At 40.0% G+C, this 22,615-nt stretch overlaps 1 protein-coding gene across 4 annotated transcripts in view; it reads right to left on the reverse strand.

Moving 5' to 3' along the window:
* Positions 1-22,615, reverse strand: part of LOC124158608 (dorsal-ventral patterning protein Sog) — a 325,901-nt gene that overhangs the window by 157,991 nt on the left and 145,295 nt on the right. For all 4 annotated transcript variants that reach the window (XM_046533780.1, XM_046533779.1, XM_046533777.1 and 1 more), the window contains exon 4: positions 6,691-6,823. In XM_046533780.1, coding sequence (XP_046389736.1) covers positions 6,691-6,823 — 133 coding nt within the window. The remainder of the gene's footprint in view (positions 1-6,690; positions 6,824-22,615) is intronic.

Here is a 22,615-nt window from a genome sequence, read left to right on the forward strand (position 1 = left end):
CTGGGCTAAAGATAAGAGAGGACGACCGAGAGCTCCGTAACAAAAAGTATTGGCGATGGAAATGGGTTGCACCTCGTAGAATGAAATTAAGAGGGAGGCTGAAGAAAGATTTTGGAGGTCATCGCTGTAAACACAAGGAATTCAGGGGTTACGAAAACACGTACGAAAGCCAGATTTCTCTTCCCACCGTTAGAAAAGTCAGTGGCAACGTGGATAAGTGGATAAATTACAGCTTTAATTCAACTCATTGTCAATTAATTTACCTGTGGGTAAGTTTGGATAGATGAAGCAGATTTACAAGCACGCTAGATTATGGAGAGACAATTCAATTTCTTTCTCTGGGCGCGGGATTTAACCCTGTACCCTTCGGTGTAACTGATCGCTCAACACCCAGAAAACTTGAAAAAAGGAAAATGTTTAGTAGTGAAAATAGTATGTAAAACTACGCGCCATATATTCACAAATTTATCTTAAAAATTTGGACTATTATATAATAATAAAAAAATTCGTTTCTTTGCCGGTCGATTTTATGGAATTAATTGGAGTTTATTTTTTAAAATGTAAATATAACGCTGCCTAATGCGAAATAACTAAGGGGATAAAGAAGGTTCTTGGTCTCGGTAGTTAAATAATTCGTATAGGTATAAAAAACCACCAGAAATGTTAAAAATTTATCAATGAATCGAGATCTATTTATTTATTACCGGAATTCCGAGGGACTATGAAAGTTAGGATAACCCGTAATCATAACATTGACCTCCATATTCCAAAACATCACATGCCTCATATGAAAAAATCATTCATAGTAACCGCCTCACGAATATGGAACTCTCTCCCAGCCCAAATAAGAAGCAGTACAAATATCAATAGGTTTAAACACAGCACATATGGGTTTCTGAAGAATGCCTCCTTATCCCCAAGTAAAATTTCTTTTGTTTATGTTCACTTTCTTATGTTCATATTTATTGTTTATATTCACTGTCTTATGTTCATATTTCTTGTTTATATTCACTTTCTTATGTTCATATTTCTTGATTATATTCACTTTATTATGTTCATATCTCTTGTTCATATTTCTTTTGTTTGTCACCTTAAATTTTGTAATTAGTGTATTATATCTAAGTGCGATTATTTTATTTTTTGTCGAAAATATTGTATTGTTTTTTTTCATGCACTAGGCGATATGCACTGTTCACATTTGACTGTATATGTATATATATTTATTTACCTTTTCTTTTATTTATCTATCTCAATGTGAAATGTAAAAAGCTGTACTTATATTTTCTCATGGGCCCCAGTGCCTACGAAAATAAACGATATTATTATTATTTGAGTTTATGCACTTTCTCAGCTGATTAAAACCAGCTGGAAATATTCACCTATCCCAAGGTCAATTTAGGATTAGGCTCGGATGCTAAGGAAGAGAATTCACCCTATCCTACACTGTCCGATCATGCCCGACCCAGGAATCTTCTCACGATCTGGCAGGTCTGTAGTAAAACAGCTTTTTGCCCGAGGTTAATCAGTTGTTTTTTAATTCCCAGGTCTTCGACTTCTTTTTTGAATCTTGTAGACAAGACTCCCTCCGCAGAGATTATCAGTGGGTGTATGCTGACGTCTTTCAACTTCCAAATATTTATATTATTATTATTAGGATAGGAAAACATGCCAACTATTATTATGAACATTGTTTAAAAAAATAGTTTCTTTTAGATAAAAACCTAAATTTCTTCCTCGAAATTTCCTCAATTTAATGGAACTTCTATCGAAAGGCCGTTTTATCTCTGGAGGGTGAATCCAAATCCATCCTGTTGACGCTGCCGGTTTAATCTTCAATTACGAGAGTGTTTCCCCCAGAGCTCGTCCCTTTGAGCCAAAGAGACTCCTGAGTGTATGATGCACCCTAGTTGACCACACCAGCAACGTACCCGAAACATGCCCCCCCTACATCCGGTCTCCATCCATGCGGGGGACCGCCCAGCGAGAGGGAGAGAGCGCACTTTGAAATCGCAGGAGCGTGGCCAAAAAGACTTATTTCGGGATATACACTGCCGGCGGACAGACAGACTCACCTTCCCGGTGGACTTCTCTGTAATCTGAGGTCGGTCGCTCCTCGTGGCCTCCCACGAGTCTTTTTGCGACAGGAAAGCACGTCAAGGAGGGTGTTCCCTCGACGACGCGACGGAAAAAGAAGCGGGAATGAGTCAAGCCGAGCGATGCTTCGCACGGATACAAACAAGGAGTCACGGGGCAGAAACCCAAAGAAAATAACTAATTTAACGAATATACCTCTCAGGTAGCGAAATACCGCGTAATGGAGGCAGCCAACGTTAGACCGTTAGAAAAACAATGTGTTATGTTACTTGCTCTGACTTTCTCTTAATAAGACCGAGGAAACAAATCAGACTCATATTTAAAATAAGACGGGATAACTTAGTCGGCCGCTTCATAAGACATCTTGGCCTGATGAAGAAAATCCTCGAACGTCAGGAGGAAGAAAGGAAAGGGACGGCCGCGAATGAGTCACATAGGACAGGTTATTAAGGATGAAAAAGAGAAGAATAAGGTCACTATGAAAGGGCTAGTGGATAGGAGAGAGGAATGGAGAGCTGCGTCAAATCAATCTTACGAATGTTGACTTAAGGTGATAATTTAAAATAAAAATAAAAATGGCGGCAAGAATTCCAAACTTAATTCCAAGTTCATTCATTTTAATTCCATTAAAAATTAATCCAGGAAAGTATTTAAATATTATAGGAAGATTAAAAAAAATGATGCCTTACTTGCTTGCCACGGAACTTTCTTCAGAAGATCGCTTTAAGATGAATAAACTAAAATTAAGAAATATAAAAAACGGTACAAATAAACAAAAAAATTTTTACTGAGAAATAGACTAAATGAAAAAACAAATATCAAAATGAATAGAAGTAAAAACTACTTTACACCAATCTTGTGACACTTCATGTATTCTCATCATTAAAAATATTCTTCATCCGATATTACCGCGTCATAAGGAGCGTGTGATAACTATTTGGATGTAATTCCTAAGATTCAGAGAAGGAAGTAAAGGAGGATGTTTGGAAACGAATGGAATGGAAGATCTGATATCAAATACGTAGAAACGCAAATGAGCAGATGCGCGATAGGAGATAGCGGACAAGTGGCGGTGAAGAGGGTTGAGGAAGGTCAAGCTATGGCGACGCTTGCCCGGGGGATGGGCGCCGCGACGCTCAAGCAGATCTGCCAACGGCGCACGACGCTCCCTGTGTAACGAGTACGTTCTAGAGTGCATACGTCCGTAGAATCTCAACTCCGGTGAGTACCCCGATGCTGTCTCTTAAGAGAACCTCAATGCATCACTTGATTTCCTCTTTGAAATCATTAGGGTCAAAGAAATACTAGTGGCATAAACTCATACGAGTTTACGATTGAATCATTTATTCTCCCAAAGTATTTGCGAATATTTCGACGTGATGTACTTTTAGCACATAAAATCGATGCAGAAAACTCGGTTATATTTTATTTCCTACATGCACAGCCACGTTATGAAGAACAAGAATTCTACAAAAAATTACTTCTAACTCTTAAAAGATGCTTTATTCAACAAGAAGAAAATTTGAAGTGAATTTTTTCAAATACAGTTCAAGGCAAATAGACTAAAATGTTTATTTCACGAAGAAACGAGTATGATTATTACCCCTTTAGAGGTTAGGCCAATATTTCTCCAAGGACTTCTTATCTTACTCAAATTTCAGACGAGGAAAGTATATCTGAGGAAGCAACTAGTCGATGAGCTTTCGAGATATAATGAGGTATCTCTTCCATTACGCAACTAGCAAAACTTCAATATACCGTCAGGCTATTTCGTTAATTTATCTCAGTTCAATGCAATACAACTAGGATTAAATTAATTTCAAGTAATAATCGGCAAAGTCTTTTCGGGAGTTCCACCGGTTTAAAACGTTGTATATCAGCAAACTGTTGTACATCCTTTCTTTTTAATAAGTTAACTGTAATATTTAAATTCTACGGTGCATTCGTTAATCCACAAAAGCGGAATTTGTGATTTTTTACAACGACGCTTCCCGCCCGCACTTTATTTAAATTCAGGTTGTGATTTATTTATGGGAATAACGGCTAACTCATCGATTAAATAAGAATATTAATTTTTGGGTACACATGGGCAGAGTTTACTCTAAAGTTTGCGTTTTTATTGTAAACTACAAACATAATTTTATGAAATTCAAATGTCCTAGGATATACAACGATTTGAAGTGGTGGAAATCATTTGATGACTTCACGCAAATAAACAGGTCACCTAAATTGAAGGAATAAATCAACAAAAAGAGTAAAAACACATACTTTTCTTTAGAAATTCATATAAATATATTAATTGGAGCAAGAGTACGATGTCACAATGGGTATTCTACATGGACATAATTGTAAATTATTCTACATTGATCGTGAGAAGTGCCTTCGACAAAAACGCATTTTGCAACCGGACGAATGGACTCCGTAATCCCAACGGCACTCTGTGAAAAGAATGGGGAAGCACTTGGTGGGCGAGGCCACTTTCTAGTGGAGAGGCTGAAAGGAGGCGCGGGCGAGAGGCTGCTCGAGTGGACTCCACAAAGTGGCCCTTCTCCGGGTTGAGAAGAGGGACAGTTTGATGGCGAGAGGTAATGGGCGAAGACAGCGGCTCGTGCGAAACTCTTCACACGCTAACAGTCACACAACGCACGCGGCGGACTCAGGCGCCCGGCGTCTTAGCCGTCTTCCTCGAGTACTTCCTTCCATCCCCTGGCCCTCATTGACCCCACAAGAAATTTTTTCTTGGGGATCACTAAACCTCAGAGGAAAGCATAGCGCTCTAAAAGTTAAAGTAGCGGTTTTTGCCTTTTTTCCAACGTAAACACTAACTATGTATAACACCATTTCGATAATAAACTAGTAGATTAACGCTTCAATCCTTCAAGCGGGTATTCGATAGGTAAAAAGACATATTTGTGTCACAAATGTTCGAGTATTGTGTCCATAAGAGGTGACAAGAGCGAAAACCACACTCAAAATGCCGAAAAAATGGAAGGAATTGACAGAAAGTGCGCTTATTCCCCGTTAACAATGTGTTGACGTCGCGCCAGTGACCATTCCGAAGACTGATAAAAGCGTCGAAAATTCTTTTTGAACTGAGCGCTTAAGTAATGCAGAGAATTGGAAAATAAATGAAAATGTGGACCATAACTATTTGTCAAAGTTTTAGTCCTTGTTTGAGGAATTCTACCTCCTTCATTCCCTTATCATGAGGGTTTTTAATGCAGCCTGGCAGAGAATATTTTTAACTTGAGATAAACAGGATGGCATATGCGAGCCTTAATTCAAGTTTTTTTCCACTAATCGTAGAAACGTTTGCTAAAAATCAATTTTTTTCGTATTATCCACACTAAAGCTACATATTCATTCATTAGTGCACTAGCACATACCCACTGTGTTCCTACGAACATTTATGACCAATATTTGCAACTATTGCACTATTATTTTATTTTTGGGCCAAAGGAAATGCATGCTATCATGTTGAAAAACAAAAGCCATAGGTTCAGATGTTTTTTCTCAGAATCAAAGATGAAATGAATCAGCTCTTTTAATGAAGTTGGTGCGAAGGCTTCCGCGATGTTGCGTAATGAATGGCAGGATCTGAAAATCCCAGAAGATGCTACCATTCATTACTCTCTCTTGGTGACTGCACTGATACTTCCTTTTTGAAGCGTTAACAGCAAGATTTAAGTGCAACAGCGCCAACGACAATCCACGAGAGTGGAAATGTTTCCTCTCAGTCTGCGAGTCCTTGAGACGTCGTACAGTGACTGGGCGTTAGGAGGCCCGGGGACTCGACGAAAGCTATTGCCTGAAAAACACTTTAACCTATTTCCACTTTATTTTCAAACTGTGAGACACGAAAGGCCCAAATATTTTAGAAATGGCATTTTTCTGATTGCCCATCTTAAGGACAACCCCAAATCCCTTCATCCCTGATTTCAATGGCGCTTGAAACATGTAGTACTTATTTATCTTGGAAGAGGGCCTATGATTCAAATATATATATTTATATCTGTACCAACACGGTATATACTAAGGAGATCACCTGAGATGCACCGCCTTCGCACAGCGGAAGTAATGGACACTTGAAAGAGTGAAATATCAATCCTATTATCACTAAATTTCTAAATCCTATTAACTCTGATTTTAATGGGGATTGGAAGTATTTGATATGCGTTTATCGTGGAAGTGAACCTATGATTCAAATATACATTAGTATCAGTACCAACGCAGTATATACAAGGAAGATCACCTGAGAGGCAACATTTTTGCACGAAGGAAATAATGGACACTTGAAAGATTGATAGATCACCAATAGGCCATGGAAAGCCTCAACCGGTGGAAAACCCGAGAAGAATTCCTTCAACTTGTTCGCCGGGAAAGACTTCGATCCTATTTCAGATCACCAATATTAAAAAAAACATCGAAGGAAAACAAGGCGAAGGGGCACAAGAAGGGGGCACACCTAAGAGAATCTCCCAAAATTTTCAGGAGGGAGGTGGGGGGATGAGAATATCGCTCGATCTCTCAGTTCTCTCCGGCCTTGAGGGAGCGTAAAGGAAAGAGGAAGAAACGAAGAGAAAAAATGTCACTTACTGTGCAGATCCCCGGGACATACTTTGCAGCATCGGCCGGGCAACAGGACTGGTTCATCACAGCTTGGCTTCGGACACTCCGTCTTGATATTTCGGCAGTGCACACGGGCGACTACTCTTCTTTTCTTTTGAACCTGTGATAGGGACAAGAGAACGAAAATGAGCACAAAAAACAGCACTTAGTAAGACACAAGAACATAAAACTTAACCATGTAGAAAGGCAGTATGGGCAAGAAACAAAGGTTAAGTGCAGGACATAACCCGTATATGAGCGAATACGTATTATATCCGACTTAACATTAAAAAATAATACGAAATTTTAACTGTTATCAACAGATTACATACAAAATGTGACGCTCAATCAGTTTCATAACAGTGATTCACACAAAAAGGAATTTGAATCAATTCAATAACTCTAATTAAGTTTAAAGTATACCGGGAATAGCGACAGCGATAACTTTTACATGAGTCACCTGCAATGCATAATTGTGCGAAAAATCCATAGAGAAAAAATCATTCGCCTTGACCAAGATCCTTGTCAAGGCGAATATTTTTTCTCTATGGATTTTCGCAGAACTTTAATTAACTGACAATAATGCTTCAGACATTCATGCTTCCAATAATTTCATGTAAATAAGCGGAGAACTAAATAAATAAATGGGACAAATTACATCACACAAGCTCATGTGACAGAACATAATCTACATACACATAAATACCAAGTATTGCAAGGAAATTTCGTCACAGAGTCGTCCAGTTTTGCGCTGAGCAAAAGCTTAATAAATTCTGCAAAGATACGCGTGCAACAACACATCCAATCACAACTCGAAACTGACGCCAATTTTGTGTGTTGACGCTATAAAAAAATATGCGTGGCCATATTTCAAAGTTCCCATGATCTGTTTATTATAGGAGTTGGAGTAGAAAATGGAGCAAACGGTTTCGTCATCGACACAATCACAAGAGAGGCGGGGAAAGGAAAAGAATAATTCAAAGACGCCGACAAAGGTAAGAGAGTAATCATATAAGTATATTTAAATGGATATTTTAACAGAGCAAGAGAAATACAATTCATGAGAATGGAAGAACGAATGCCCCTCGAGGAAAATAGTAAATTATGTTCTTGACAACTGTAATGTAGATGGTATCAGCTAGAATATGAGTTTAAGGGCCACGGCTTCCCCCAGTATGAGGCGTTAGAATAAATTATGAAAATGCATGACCTAATCAGAAAGACGAAACTATTTCGCGCCCATTAATTCAAGGACGACTCTAGAAGCGAAATCATTTGACTCATGCAATTGGCTATGTGAGGAGAATAATATATGAAGCGGGAAATACCATTTCCAAGGAATAAAACATAATTGAAAGTGCTATTATGAATAGAATTTTTAAAAGCCCGAGGCATATTAATTTATGACAAAACGAGGTAATTGAATTATCAGAAATAATTGAAATCATTTGGCTATCATGAGTCATTATGCCAGCCAAAAAACACGTTTTTCCTAAAATAGAACAGAGAAAACATAATGCCTCTAACACATAATAAAACTATCCTAAGAAAATAAACAGTAACCCCTGAAAGAATAAAAAATTTACATGAAGTGCATTGCAACACATAAAAATATTTGAACTTGCACTCGATTTCAAAACTTTGGAAAATAGAACAAATGATTGCATACACAATGGTATGCTTGAGGGGTCATTATGATGGTATTCGAAACATCCGTAAGTTCTTTAGGTTAATAATAAAATTTCTCTTAGAAAAGTTGAGGTTACAATAGACGGCAATAAAAAATGAAGCTTAAAATAAGAAAGATGTTTACAATGGGATAATTTAGAAATTTTCAAGAAACACTAATGACGTAAATTTGGCTTCAAGAGTGTCGAACATTTCTAAGAATGGCATTCTAAGAGATGAGACGTCACGCCCTTAAAAATTCAAAAACTCTGCCTCATCGAATTCCCACAATCCCACCCAAATCTCTGACTTTCAATGCAAGACGCTGAGTACTTTCTTCATATGGCATGTAATTTCTCTTATCCTATGCAATCGCTTACGCCAGTTAAGCCAAGGGCAACGTTTCGGGTGAACCAAAAGTGATTTCCATTCCTTTTCAGCGGCAAAGTTAGGAGAGAACAAGAATATCACGCTTAAAATAGTCTAAAAAGGCATCAAAAATGGTTACTCTATTTCCACGGAATGTTTGTTCTTCCAAGGAAAGAGGAATTTATGAATTGATAATTAAAGAAGACAGGTTTTCGGCAGTTACAACTCGAAACCCTGGAAGCTCATCGACGCACAGCTTGCCGCGAGGAAACGATCGGTTTGAGTGCCGAAATATCCTCACGTCGTGAATGAAATAAGGGAGAAAACATGCCCTCCGATGATAGGTTAACGGCTTCACAAACTTCAAGTTACATCATTTTACCAAAATGCTCTTAATACGGTATGAAAGCAATAGAATATAATTATTTTACACTGCAAAAACTACAAGAAAAAGATTGGCAATTCTAGAAAAGATTTCGATGAAACAGATTTGAAAAAAAAAAACGAGGAAAATGTGACAAATCAAAAGCAATGAAAATTAGCCTTTTTTTTAACGGAAAATCAAGGACTGAAAGTCTGCTTTTAATTTATGAACATGCTCATTATATAAAATCTTAAAGGCTTCGCTTTATTTAGTAGAAATGGAGAAACTACGGGAGAGAATTAAATGAGCTTATATGGGAAAAGGTAAAAAGGTTGGTGAATGAAATGAGTTTGACAAAACTTTTTATAGGCTATGTTTTGCGAGAAGGCTTCACGATAAAAAACGAAATCCCTGATAAACTTAAAGCTCAAAACCTGGATGTACTCTGGCATTTTTGTGCACATATATTTTTCAAGCAGAAGTTAAGTTGAGCGAAAATCGTTGGCAATTATTCGAGAATTGGTAGCTGCTTACCAACTTTCAAATGCATCTTGCAGTTCGGGTAAGTTTCTAAAATTTACGTATAAATTCGTCACAAGTAGGCAAAGTACATAAAATATTACCAGCGTAAACGCAGTTAAGTAGAATTCTACATCTGCATTATATTTCGCAAGTCGCCTATATAGGCGTGTGACGGAGGGTGTTAGGGCAGCAGCCGTGAGCAAATAAAAAAGAAATATGGAATTCCCGTGAAACCTTCCACGATTCTACACGCCGAAAAAGGAAATGCTCGAACTATACTCCACTGAGCATTTATTAAGGTCCTTTGTTATTCGGGAGAAAGACGAATTCCCATACCCATCCGTTCGGCAAAATATCTCTCGTAATATATCATTTCTGTTGGATCTGGAAATATAGAGGGTTTATAATATACCGCTCTGAAAGGTATGTAATCTCAATTACTAAAGGAATCTAAACCTAGCGCCCAGTTTAAGTTTCGCACCACCAGTTTCCAGCGGCTCCCTGCACAATTTGTTTAACATCTGCGTAACGATTTTTATACGCCCGTAGCAGTTTTTGACGAATATTTCTTTTGTATTATATTGCGTTACGGATTAAGTCATTTTGCGCCGAGACTATAATACACGGGTAGATATTCTCTGGCACGATGTCCACATCAGAGCAACAACAATCAGTCCTGTCACACTTCCCACTTTGCTCCTCACATCCAATTCGCAATGCATGAGATCATTTCCTGATATTTTCCGCGATGCGAAATAAAAGAACTGTGCAATACCCTGTGGGGCAATGATGGGGGCGTATTCGTTGGGGTCGCGAAATAAATCTCCCTCGGGCAATGACGCGAGCGCGCAGATGTGTCAGAAGAGAAAGAGAAGGAGGGGGGCGGGAGGGAAGTCGGCGGCAGTGCATCCCTTCCCCAGGACAGTCAGGAGTCGATTGCGATGTCAACGTTGCCGCGAGGGTCACACCCCGAATAAGGGCGACTGTGAGAGCCCCCCGCCGCCCACCCATACCCCCACTTTCCGCGCCAGTGCGCATCCCCGAACTAACCTACGTCAAGAGTCATTTCCGCGGTCACGCAACAAAAAAGGAAAAAAATGGCACCAGGGAACAGAGAGAGATGCATAAATCGTGGAGTTAGGGCCCCCGTTTATGTAAAAAGTAGATGAATTGCCAAGGGATTAAATACTCTTCCCAGCGTCATTAAATTTTCGCGATGATTCATGCTGAGTTTGATCTGGACCAATAGCGGCACCCTTTTATTCACACTGCGCATGCGCGACCCGAAACAGAAAACTTATTTATCGAAATATTACATGAATTTTATTGAAACTGAATACTTTTATACCTCAGGTGAAACAAAAAAAGGGTAAAAGATGCAATATTATTTAATACTATCTCTTTTTATAATTTCAAAATTCTAAGACAAGTGTTTCAACTAGCTCGCAGTTGACACCTGTCAATATATGAATTGCCTAAAGAAGAGGTGAACAAACGATATTCATACAGTCATGGATTTAAGCGTCATCGTGAGTTAACATATGTCGATTAACTTGATTTAAATAAGAATTTTATGATCCATTAAAAAATATTTTGAGGATATAAATATATTACTTAACACATATTTCTTTTAATTTATACGATTCCTTTCCGTACCTTGGTGCCCACTCTCTCCAGTATCTATATACATTAAGAGCGTGACGATGCGACAGATAAGACGATTTTCAACGCATGTATTTTACATATTTAATGTAGCCACCTAACGTACCTTACAACGAATAATCTTCAAAGACGCTTCTAAAATGCAAACGCTGCTTTGGTGGACCTATAGATCGCATTAAACTTCAACTTCATGGGCTCACCCAATACACGTGCTTCCGATTACAAAGAAAAATCTCCCATAGAATCAAAAAGACAGGCAATCGCCATAATTTAAAAACTCATCGAAGAGAAGTTCCTTTCTAAGCCGCGCTTGCCCCATTCATTTTCTTAATGTTATTTCCCCGATTCCTATTTAACGTTCTGCATCGCGGTACACCTAGAACGCTCATTCTGGATTTCGTAATGAAGAAATCCTTGGTCGGCGACAGTTCGCCCTCCCCAAGCGTATGCAGCGATTCCATCCTTTAAATAGCATCCGTGTCACGCTCGAAAGCCGACGAATGTATGGAGAGGCAAGGTCAAGAGGCACTGTTGACCTTCCCTTTTCGTCGTCTTGCGCTTAGTGAGGGGTACGCGAGCGGAAACTGACAGAAATAACCACAGGCCACGTGGGTGAGCAGGAAGGGTCGTTTTTTTCAGAGGTTTTACGGGGACAGAGTGGAGAAGGAACGACCACGTAAACCGCCGTACGGTGTTTGCAACATTGAAATGGTAATATGTGCATATTTCTTCAAACACACATGAAGTGATACAATCTCATACATATCGAAAAAAATAGCAGTGAAAACTCGAAGTGCGAAAATAGCAGCGATTGGAAGCGAGGTTAAAATGAATTTTGGTGTCAATGCTAGAAATGAATAATTAAAACGTTCACTTAAGATACTAATATAACATTGGGACCTATATATTTAGCAAGTTAGTGCGCATGAAAATTCAATTTAAGTGACAAGATATATTTAGTTATTATTCCAAATCGATAATACAAAACCTAATAATCGGAACAAAAAGCCAAATACGGTATAGGAAATAAGTCATTCTCGTTTGGTACTGATCAAACAATAATTATTTACGCATCAAATTCATAGCTAAATATTATAGGGAGTAGGGGGGGATTGATTCCACTTCCAAACTTCGTCAATCGTAACTGTGAGTAATTTATAGAATAATCGGCCATAAAAAATTACATGTAGCCCTTCTCCTATTAATTTCAAAACAGAATATCTTTATGCATTACTATCTTGCCCGCTGTGTACCCTGAACCTATCATAAAATTATGTATTATTACATCATTACCAAATCGATAGCATAATAATTTTCATTCCTTTAGTCTAGGTACACCGCACAATCTTAATAGCAACTCGTCATTCGTGGACGAAGGAGAACCCTTTTCCTCCTTTATTCTTCTGCGCTACAATTTTCTCGTATTGGGAGGGGGGTCAGCCTGTGATACCGTTGAAATCCAATGATTGGCCTCTGCTCAGCGAGAATTACTTGGCTGCGTCGTAATCGGTGAATTTCGCGGACCGTACACTCGCATCCAAGGTGCAGGCCATTCGGTGGATTTGCGCACTGCTCCGCCCCGCGCACTGATGTCATCGGCTGGCGGGTCCGCCTCGCGGGGCGGGTGCCCACATTGTCCCGCGCCCGGCCGAGCGGAAAGGGCTTCCGGTCGCGCGCCGCGCCCCGCGACTGGGCGGGGAAGTGATCCAAACCCCTCCCCCTTCCAATCCATCCCTCACTCCATCACCACATCACTACCTTGAATCGTTCTTTGAAAGCTCTTTTCATAATATGTACATCTATTAAACCAATAAAATAACTATAATTAGGAGGATAAATAAGCAACTTGACACAATATTTCCGCATTTAATATGCCGTCATATTGAAAGCATGTTCCTCAATGCCCTATGAGAGCGACGATTGGACGTTGAAAGAAACAGAGATGTCAAGAGTGGAAGCATTAGAAACGTAGTGCTATTATGAAGATAAAATGGAGGAGCTTAGCTGGCTACATTATGAGGCACGATGGTCTGGTGATAACAAACGTAGGAAGGACAGGTGGAAGGGAAGAAGGGCAAGAGACGACCCATTAAGAGATGCATTGGAGAGTTTATAAAGGATTTAAAAGAGAAAACTTACATCACAATGAAAAGGCAAGTGGAGCGTAAAGTCATAAAGTAGAGCGGAATAGATATCTGCCTCAAACCTATCTTCGGATTGTTGACTTATGATGATGATGCTAGAATCCTTAACAACATCTTCTTCCATACCTTTTATTAGAAACCCCAAGGGTTTCTACACCTTCGTGTCATTTAATAGGGCACATTGACACAGGTTCTAGGATTTTATAGGGTCTGCCCATTCTAGCAAACAAAATCAAAGATAGCGAAGAAGGTGCTGAAACCAATCGGTATCTAAAAAACATAGTGCAATAATGCATAGTGGTTTGTAATTTCGATACGTCATCTGTATTCCGGTGTACAACGCTGGAATCGCTGGAGAATACAAAGTTCCGGAAAGTGGTACCATTACGAGTTTAGTTTCAAATTCGCACCTCACAAGACCTTGTATATTACAAGACTACCTATGAAGATAGATCGGAAAAGTAGTGGGTAACCATGGATTGCATCCTTCAATCATTGTTGCAAGGAAAAAGAATAATTTATCTTTTTCAGAGGGAAATGGGAAACAATAATCGGGAAATTCATAGAAAAATGGTATGAGAGGACGTAGGGAACTTATGTAGTTTCTACTCAACGGCTATTCTAAACGAAAATAGAGCGGTCCCGGAGAAAGACGAAGGAAGCATCGTCTACGGCCAGCAAAGTCGTTAACACTGAAGCCATTGCAATATTAAGCATGACCGTCGCCAACGACTCATCAAGATAATTGGAGCTATAGAGCTCCGTTATGAACACCTGAAAATTTCCATGATTTTTCCCCAGTTCCCAGCGTCCATATTTTCCATACGGGATAGTGTGTCGAGCAAATACTGGGAGGAGGAATTGGATTTCTAGACCGGGATATTGGCGGCAACCGGCGGTGCATATGGGTTGCGCGGGCTGCCTACAGGAACGATTCGCAGGCGATCGGCGACGGTAGGTACCTCTTGTATTCAGTCAGCACAACACGCCAAATCAAAAGGCTATGAAGAATTCGTGTACGAATGAAAACAAGAGATTCTTAATGAAAGATAATTAAAAGATGGCGCAATATTCGTGATTCCCAGGATATGGAAGGGACTGGCCCCGAGGAGACAGAATTACCATTAATTCACCATCCATGAGTCTTGCACTAAGCCCGCGTCATTATTAGAAATATCAACCGATAAAACCATAATTATGTTCGAAAGAAGCATTTTTCAAAACTCTTTTGAATAAAAAGTCCATAGCCAAAAGAACAATACAAGGAAATCCTATACGTAAAAGGTGCTTGACCTATGACGAGGAGGGAAAATTTGAATCAAACTCCGTGAGACATATCGAAAAAAAAATAAGGAACATTTTGAATTACTCCTATTAAACATAAACTCAAATTTGATTTAATTAAATTATTTCTGTTGTTTTTATTATTATTATACCACGTATCCAAGTCTATTCTCCTCATACCCCGTTCCTACGGTAGCATTATCGTACATATCATGCATGCATTCACACTACCACGATAACACTTACATTTCACCAAAAACACAACTGCTGTCCTGTGTGCAGCTCCCGAGGAGAAAGCGCAAGTTTCAGAATAGCTATAGTAGCAATGTGATTACTAGACGGTAATGGTATTTTCCTACATGTATTTCACATTAAAAATGATTACTTAATAGGTCTTAGTCTTTAATAAATGATATGGAGAAACGTTTGCATTTTTCTCTCACCACTTCTCAGCGCAAAATCACCGCGAGATGGCAGCGTGTCGACCCACGCCTTACTACTGTACGGTAATGCACGCGCAGTACTATTTCCACACGGACGATGGTGAGCACGACAGTAATGGGAACGGGAAATAAGCCCAGCAAACCGAGCCGATTCATGAAAACAGCAAGTACCTGGCAAAAAGACTCGCTTTAAGTGTTAAATACTTTTGGACGACGACATTTTTTGCGAGTTTCGTCGACAAGAAAAGTTGATGTTCGCGACTCCTAACACGCGACATGGATTCGCGACAGGCGCTGGTGTTTACCTTCGGATTGGGAGTATTATATGCAGAGGCGGCTCGCTCCCCTCCCCTATACGCTTCCCCATTTTTACGTAATCTCCGCGTTGTTTTCATCAGCGTTATCTCGAGAGCAAATAACTTCAAAATGGGGTTCAATGCACCAGTGTGTAAATATGACATCGTTTTTATCAACGTCAAGTGTATTTACGCAATAGAGATAACAGATTACGCCGCGGAGTGCTTATACATTGAGAGTATTGGAAATGGTAGAGCTACGCGCTCACTCTATAATTCCCGTAAGATCTTCGCTCTAGTTCTCGCTGGAAAATATTTCATGTCCAGCACGTTACAAAATGTCATCATCATATGTCTTAGGGTTTCAAATAATGTAATTAAAAAAGGCGAATCATAATATATGTATCAATTTCATACGAAAGTTTAAAGTTTTGAGACGCAGAATGAAACGAAGGTGTAATTAAGCAAGGAGAAAGGGTGTCTCATTTTGTTAATTAAATTTGTTCGATGATAAATGGAAAAATAAAATCATATTCACGGACTCGCGATCTCTAAACATATAAGTCTGATAGAATCAGATGTAGATGGTTCAACTAAATACTACGGAGATTACCTAATTAATTTTTGTACGTAATACATCTACGGGCTGAACTCGTAATAGACATTCATAACAACTCCCTCCTGGTATGTTTGTTTTTATATTTCAAGCGAGGAGAATGTTTTTCATCGTCAATCCTTTAAAACAATGTATTAATACTCCACTGGCACCCAGTAAGTTCCTTTCGTCTCACAATATCCAGCTTTACAAATCCACTTCTTATAGCGTATATTTTAGGGGTGCAATATCCAATTTCCCCTTCACTCCTATTATTGACATTATAATTTTCTTCTCAGCGATACTTGAAATACACTCGTAAGGAAATATGAACCTAAATTCCTATCACGATAGAAAAATGACATCCTTGCATCAGGTCAACTGTTTCTAGTCGCTTATTTTTCTGTATAAATTCATTATCGTAACTATTTCTCTCAGAGCAATAAAAGATAAAAGTTCTCTCAGAATGTCAAATTGCAAAATCATTCTTTGGAGATGGCAGGCTATAAGTAAAAAAACGAAGCCAGGCGCCTCTCATTTTAAATGTATTTTATGCCAAAGTTAAATTAATACAAACGGGTAAATATTTTTCAATCCTCTCCATGAATATAACGATGAGTTTACCTTTCATCTCGACTCAGCAGAAGTCTTTCAAACTCCAGTCGCAGCAATTGAAGAACAAATATCGTTTTCATTGCTCAAAGAGAACATCGGCATTTTTAAAGGGAATAAAATGGGAACGTAAGTAGAATCTTAAAGGCTTCACAGGAGGTAGTAGCGGGGAGTAAACAAATGAAAGTTTCCGAAGCAATGCGCCCGGAGACGATAGAGGGAAAATAATATTCCCTGAGGGCAGACCCCACCAGGTTTTCCCTCTTTGGGTCGAGAGGTAGGTGACGATAAAATAGGAAGTTTCCGAGGAAGGGTAAACAAGACGTAAAAACGTATTAAGGAGGGCGTGCTAAGGAAAATATTTGATCAACTAGTCCATTAAATAAGAAAAGCGGTATATTCCGGCGTAGAGTGTGGGGAAAGGGTTTGTGAAAAGTATTGTCAATAAAAAGATAAGGAAAGAAGGGATTTCCGCTCCTCCCCACCCGAAGTAGTTGAGGGGATGGAGAGAAATGTTTGTGTACTTTGGGGGGGTTGATGGAGGTCAAGGGAAGGGAGAAGAGACGGATGCTGGGCGACGGGAGGTGGAGATCCCGGGATGCGGTGGCTTTCCAGCCCCGAGTAGGCACGAAGCCAGGAATTTGGCTCGGAGGGGCGAATCTCTCCAAGTCGGTGTCGAAATGTCCTAAATTACTTCCTTAAATTTTCAGCACGCGGAATTTACGCTCATAATATCCATTCCTATCATTTATAACTGCTTAAGCTAAATGCTCGCCTTGTTACGAAGCCGGCAATTAAATTCTCCCGTCACCAGAACAAAACTTGATTGCGTTCATACAATGGAGATAGATACTGGCCTAAGTCCACGTACGTTCCGATCTTATTCCCTTGAAAAATGCCTATGTTCTCTTTCAGCAATAAAAGCGATAGTCATTCTTCAATTGCTGCAAGTGGAGTTTGAAAGACTTGTGATAAGTCAACATGAAAGGTAAACTTATCATGGAGAGGATTGAAAAATATTTACCATTTGTATTAACTTAACTTTGGAATAAAATATATTTACAATGGGAGAGCCCTGGCCTCGTTTTTTACTTGTATCCCGCTATTTCCAAAGAATAATTTTGAAAGCTTACATTCCAAGAGATTTTTTTCGCGGAAAATTACGGGCAAAAGAAGTGCACCAATTTTTTCAACTGTTCAGCACGTACACAGACACTTATCGCTTCAAATGATATAAGTGAGATGCGACTATGAAATTAAACAAAATCAGTTACAGTTAACTCAAAGGGTGAAATTTTATGGGATAGGGCTGAGGTCACCGAATTCCACGCCCAACGCTACGACCCAGCTTCTTCAGCCAGCGGGAGTCGACGATGCCCGGAGGACCAACATTCCAGGGTTCAGGCGACAAGCGAGTGGTCACACAAACCACGGGCACAGCAGTAGAGAGCCGAAAAGTTGTGGCGACGACTGCGGTGAACAAAGAGACAAGGGACTTCCACATTTATCAGACCCTTGGCAAAAGCCCAATAAAAAATGTTCATGCTTACTTTTATGCGAAAAATTAACGTCAGCAGGCTCTATTTTCACGGACACTATTACAGTTCTTCTGCCACTTTTGAAACGTCTTTCTACAGAGAAAAGTGACACGGCTTGTAATATTTTTTTCCGATTTTTATGTCATTCTGTTTATTTTCGTCGGAAAAATAAAATTTAATTAATGCAGTGAGTCTAATTCGGATCTATAATTTCTCTATAAGTCTTTTTCACGGTGGGGTAAAATAATTATCAGTAAACTACGTGACAGAAGAAGTCCCTAAGCATTTATTACAAATTTAACTACTTAACAGAAAAATGCTACTTTAATTTCTTAAACTTTACCTTACGTATATCCAGCTAAAAATAAAGAAAACGCTTATATCATTTAGCATACACAGCATATTTAGCATGTACCCTATCATGCACGTTCAATGCATGATAGAGTATTTTTTTCTGATTCTATGATACGTGTACAACTAATGAAAAAAAGGTTTACAAATAATGAAGGGAGGTTAAACTAATAGATAGAATTTCTGTCAGGTATTTTCCTCATTTTCATTCCTTACGCACGCCCGGATTAAAGCAAATTACACGAAGTGTTATTTTACACGAATGAATCCACCGATGTTCCAACGCTAACCGTTGATGCTCACCGTCGGCTGCCACGATTACAAAAGGGTTGGCAACGGAGATGAGCCACGGAGGCGGGTAAAGGGGAATGGGGCAATGAGAAAGGAAAGGGAATCGGGATAGAGGCGGCATTTGGGCGTTTACGACGCGTCCTCAGCCCGGCGGCCGTGGCGGCATTTTATCGCGTCCCATTCTCCCGGCCCCATTCAACGTGTCGAGGCCTCGCCGCCGACTGCCTCGCTGAGCGAGAGGTGACGACGCGCCACTTTTGTTCCGCGGCCGATAATTCGTCCGTCAAAGGGCACAAAGGACGGAGGTCGCCGCCCGACACGGTGCAAACACGCGCCCGGCCAGCACCCGAGCCGCAGCAGCGTAGCGGGTGGAGCACAGCGGGGGTGGGCCACGGGGCGGAGCGGGGGTAGGGGGATGGGGGGACTATGGTAGCGTCGCTTTCATCTTGCCCCGTCCCTGCGGAGGCCTAAAGCTTTGGAGATGAAAGTTCGTAGCACTTCAATGGAATTTTTTCTGACAGGGAGAGTAAATTAGACATGATTATAGACGGAATTTCGAGTCTACTACGTTGTAAAGATAAAATAACATTCGGCCACACCTATTTACAGCGATGGTAATTCCCCTAACAAACACCCAAAGCAAAAGAATTATTTGCGCTCATATGCCAGCAACATCAAAATGTAACTCTGAATGAAAAAAATCATCAGTATTGTTGAAATATTTTGGACAAGAAATTATGCGACATTGCCCTGAGAAAAAAATAATTTAAACCAATCACTTTCCTATATCAGCACGACGTTCAGAGAGCAGTACAGCAAACCACAATAGTTAAGGAAAAAAATCCAACGTCAATTTTAAACGTATCAGAAAGTTTTGCGAAAGAAAGACAAAATATGAGAAATTTATTCCTTCTCAGTATAGAAATCCAACAATTCTCATTGCCTCGTAGTAGCAGCTAATAATAATACGTAACAATTATGCACAGGTGGTATTTAAGTTAAAACTCCTCCCATAAATCGAAGAATAATACTATCCATGCAAGTTGCGAGTCCGAATCTCTTCAAAAATTAGTTGCACATTGACACGAATATCGTTATGAATTTGTTATCCTTACTAAGGAGATGATTTATATTTGCTCCTAAACACAAAACTTTGAATCAATAAAAATATTCACGCAACTAGTTGCACGAATTAATGTAAACGTGATTAAAATAACTTCGCGCGTTGCAAAAAACTATTTCTTAAGTTTCAATGCTAGTTTCTTTCTGCTTTGTTCGAGACGGAATGCTATGCTAACACCCACCTAGTTAGATACGGTGTCGTATGCGAGAAAGTTCATTAGTAGCCGTGTTAAAAAGAGATATGCACCTTTAAAGCACGGTGGCATCGCAGCCGCCATATGTTGCCGAGAGAACACATGCAATTTAGCTCAAGTTTATCCGTATTCGCTGCATTCGGCAAACTCTTATAAGGAAAGGAAGCTGCACACGTGAATCGACGTCGGGGCTCTCAAGAGAGGTACAATGTTAAGGGTGCACGCGAGGCGACGACACTTGAAACAACGAACGGCTGCTCGACGAGCTCTCGTGTCATTAGGGAGAGAGGGCGCGGCGCGCTTGCCTTTTGTTTTCCAAATGATGCAGCGTGAGCCGAAAAATAAGGAGCCTTGGCACTTTTTCTCCAGCGCCAGAAAGCCCTTCCATCTTGCACCTACTACGTGACGGGAGACGCCTGGCCTATTTTTGAGCGACCCCTTCACGCGAGACGAGGAAAGCAACGACGATACCGGTCTTTCATCGCAAAATTCCTGATGTACCACTATTCACCCGCCATACTTAACATTAAAGGTTAATCTTAATTTTTTTATGATTAAAACGGAGTTAAAAGGTAAACGAGATGACTCCTTTTTGGAAGCGTTGAAATTTAGTACCTACTCTAAATCTCAATCACAAAAAATTAACTTGACATACCTTGGTGTAATTATGGAGTAGAGAAATTGAAACGAACTAAGCACAACAACGGCTGGAAGAGGCGTCACTTAACTCGATGAATGCACTGAGTTCAGCAGTGATCAAATTTCTCCTGAAGTTCTCCATTGGTTATAAAGGAAATACAAAACCATCGCGAAATAAGTTGGTTCCTAACCTCTGAAAGTCTTACGAAAACTCAGCATGAAATTTAATCACGTACAGATCATCTTCAAACCACAACCATATCCACTATTAGCTACACCTCAACCTCAGTGCCTTGATCGAAACCAAATTCAAATATTCTGAAGTAAAAGATCACTCCCACTGTGAAGTACTCAAGACTGGTATTTCCTCATCTATCTCAATGGGCTTTGCGTTATCTCTCCAGTCATTGGCAACCATTTTATTTGTACGGCAGATCATTTCCGAAGCTCGCGATGATAAACTGTGGTTGAGGAATATAGAAGAGGATTTTCGCTCTATATTTGACAATTTATCAAATTAATTTGCTATATTTGGATGCTGTATAATTAATCGCAAAGAGAAGCCACTTCAAGGACCTCCGGACGACCCTTTGTAATGAGCAATGGTTTACATAACTTCCGCCACTACTTTCAGAATAGGTAGCTATCTTTGGGGAAAACAAAAATCAAGTGTGAATTGCATCAACTATTGCTATTAATCTCGCCGTGATCATATACTATCCCATTACTTTTATTTACTTAATTATTATTTATCTATACACCCATTTAAATTAACTTATGATAATTTTACGCATTCAACGCCGTAATTACGGTCTAATAACTAATTTATTCGATTATTTATCGACCATTACAAGAACTTAGGGATAACATAAAGCGCTGGGGCTACTTTCACATTTAAACAAATTATATAGCCTGAAAAAGGCAAAACACGAACGATTTAGTGGGAGTAATGCGTCCTCTGAATTTATCGATCATTGTTTTTGGAAATTGTGCTTGCACTTCCATTTCGGAGAAGAAGGAAGATAGGGTGTCTGTCAAAGCCAATTCATGATGTATTGCAAGCGACCTACTATCGAAGGATGGAGTGCGTTTGAGCAGTGCTGGATGTGGGCATAATCTTAGTCCATTTGAGCGATATTTGCATGTTACACGGGCACAGAGATGCTTATAGAGCTCCAGGGCCCACTTTTTGCTATCCGCCGCGCCTGTTTCAAAAAATACTAAGATTTTTTTAGCGAATAAATAATGCTAATCAATGTCTTTATGTGTTTTTTTTTAATATCTAACGTTGCTTTCTTACATCAAACATTACTGAATCAACCAGAATCAAAATGTCGTATCCATTACCGGGGAAACGTAATCCCACATTCTTGCCCTCAGCCACACGGCGGAAGAGGAGGCGCTCCCGGTGTATGTGTGTATGTGTTGACCAAGGCCGTTAGCACCCGCTCGTGAGGGGAGGCGGGGATGTTGGAGGTGGAGGGTGCAAAGGTGCTCAAGGGGGAGAAGACAAATTGGTGGCCGCGCCGCCAGACGCCGCCGCCGCTGCAGGGGCGGAGAGGGTTGGGGGGCGGGGGGGCGAAGGCATCGCCACGGATTCCGGCCGAGGGCGACACGCCCCTGCTCCCATAATTCCCCCGGGAGCATTAAAGAAAAAGAATGTACGGTGGACCGCGCACTTTAATCGCCCGTGAAGAACATCCTTTACGCACGCCGCCGCAGACTCCGTGAATCCAGAAAAGAGGGATCGTAGCAGCGGAACAAGATCCCAAACTACGGAGTGGGCCAAAAGATACTCGAATTTAAGGGTTCCAGTATC

Source organism: Ischnura elegans, chromosome 5, assembly GCF_921293095.1.
Source record: "Ischnura elegans chromosome 5, ioIscEleg1.1, whole genome shotgun sequence".
Lineage (NCBI taxonomy): Eukaryota > Metazoa > Arthropoda > Insecta > Odonata > Coenagrionidae > Ischnura > Ischnura elegans.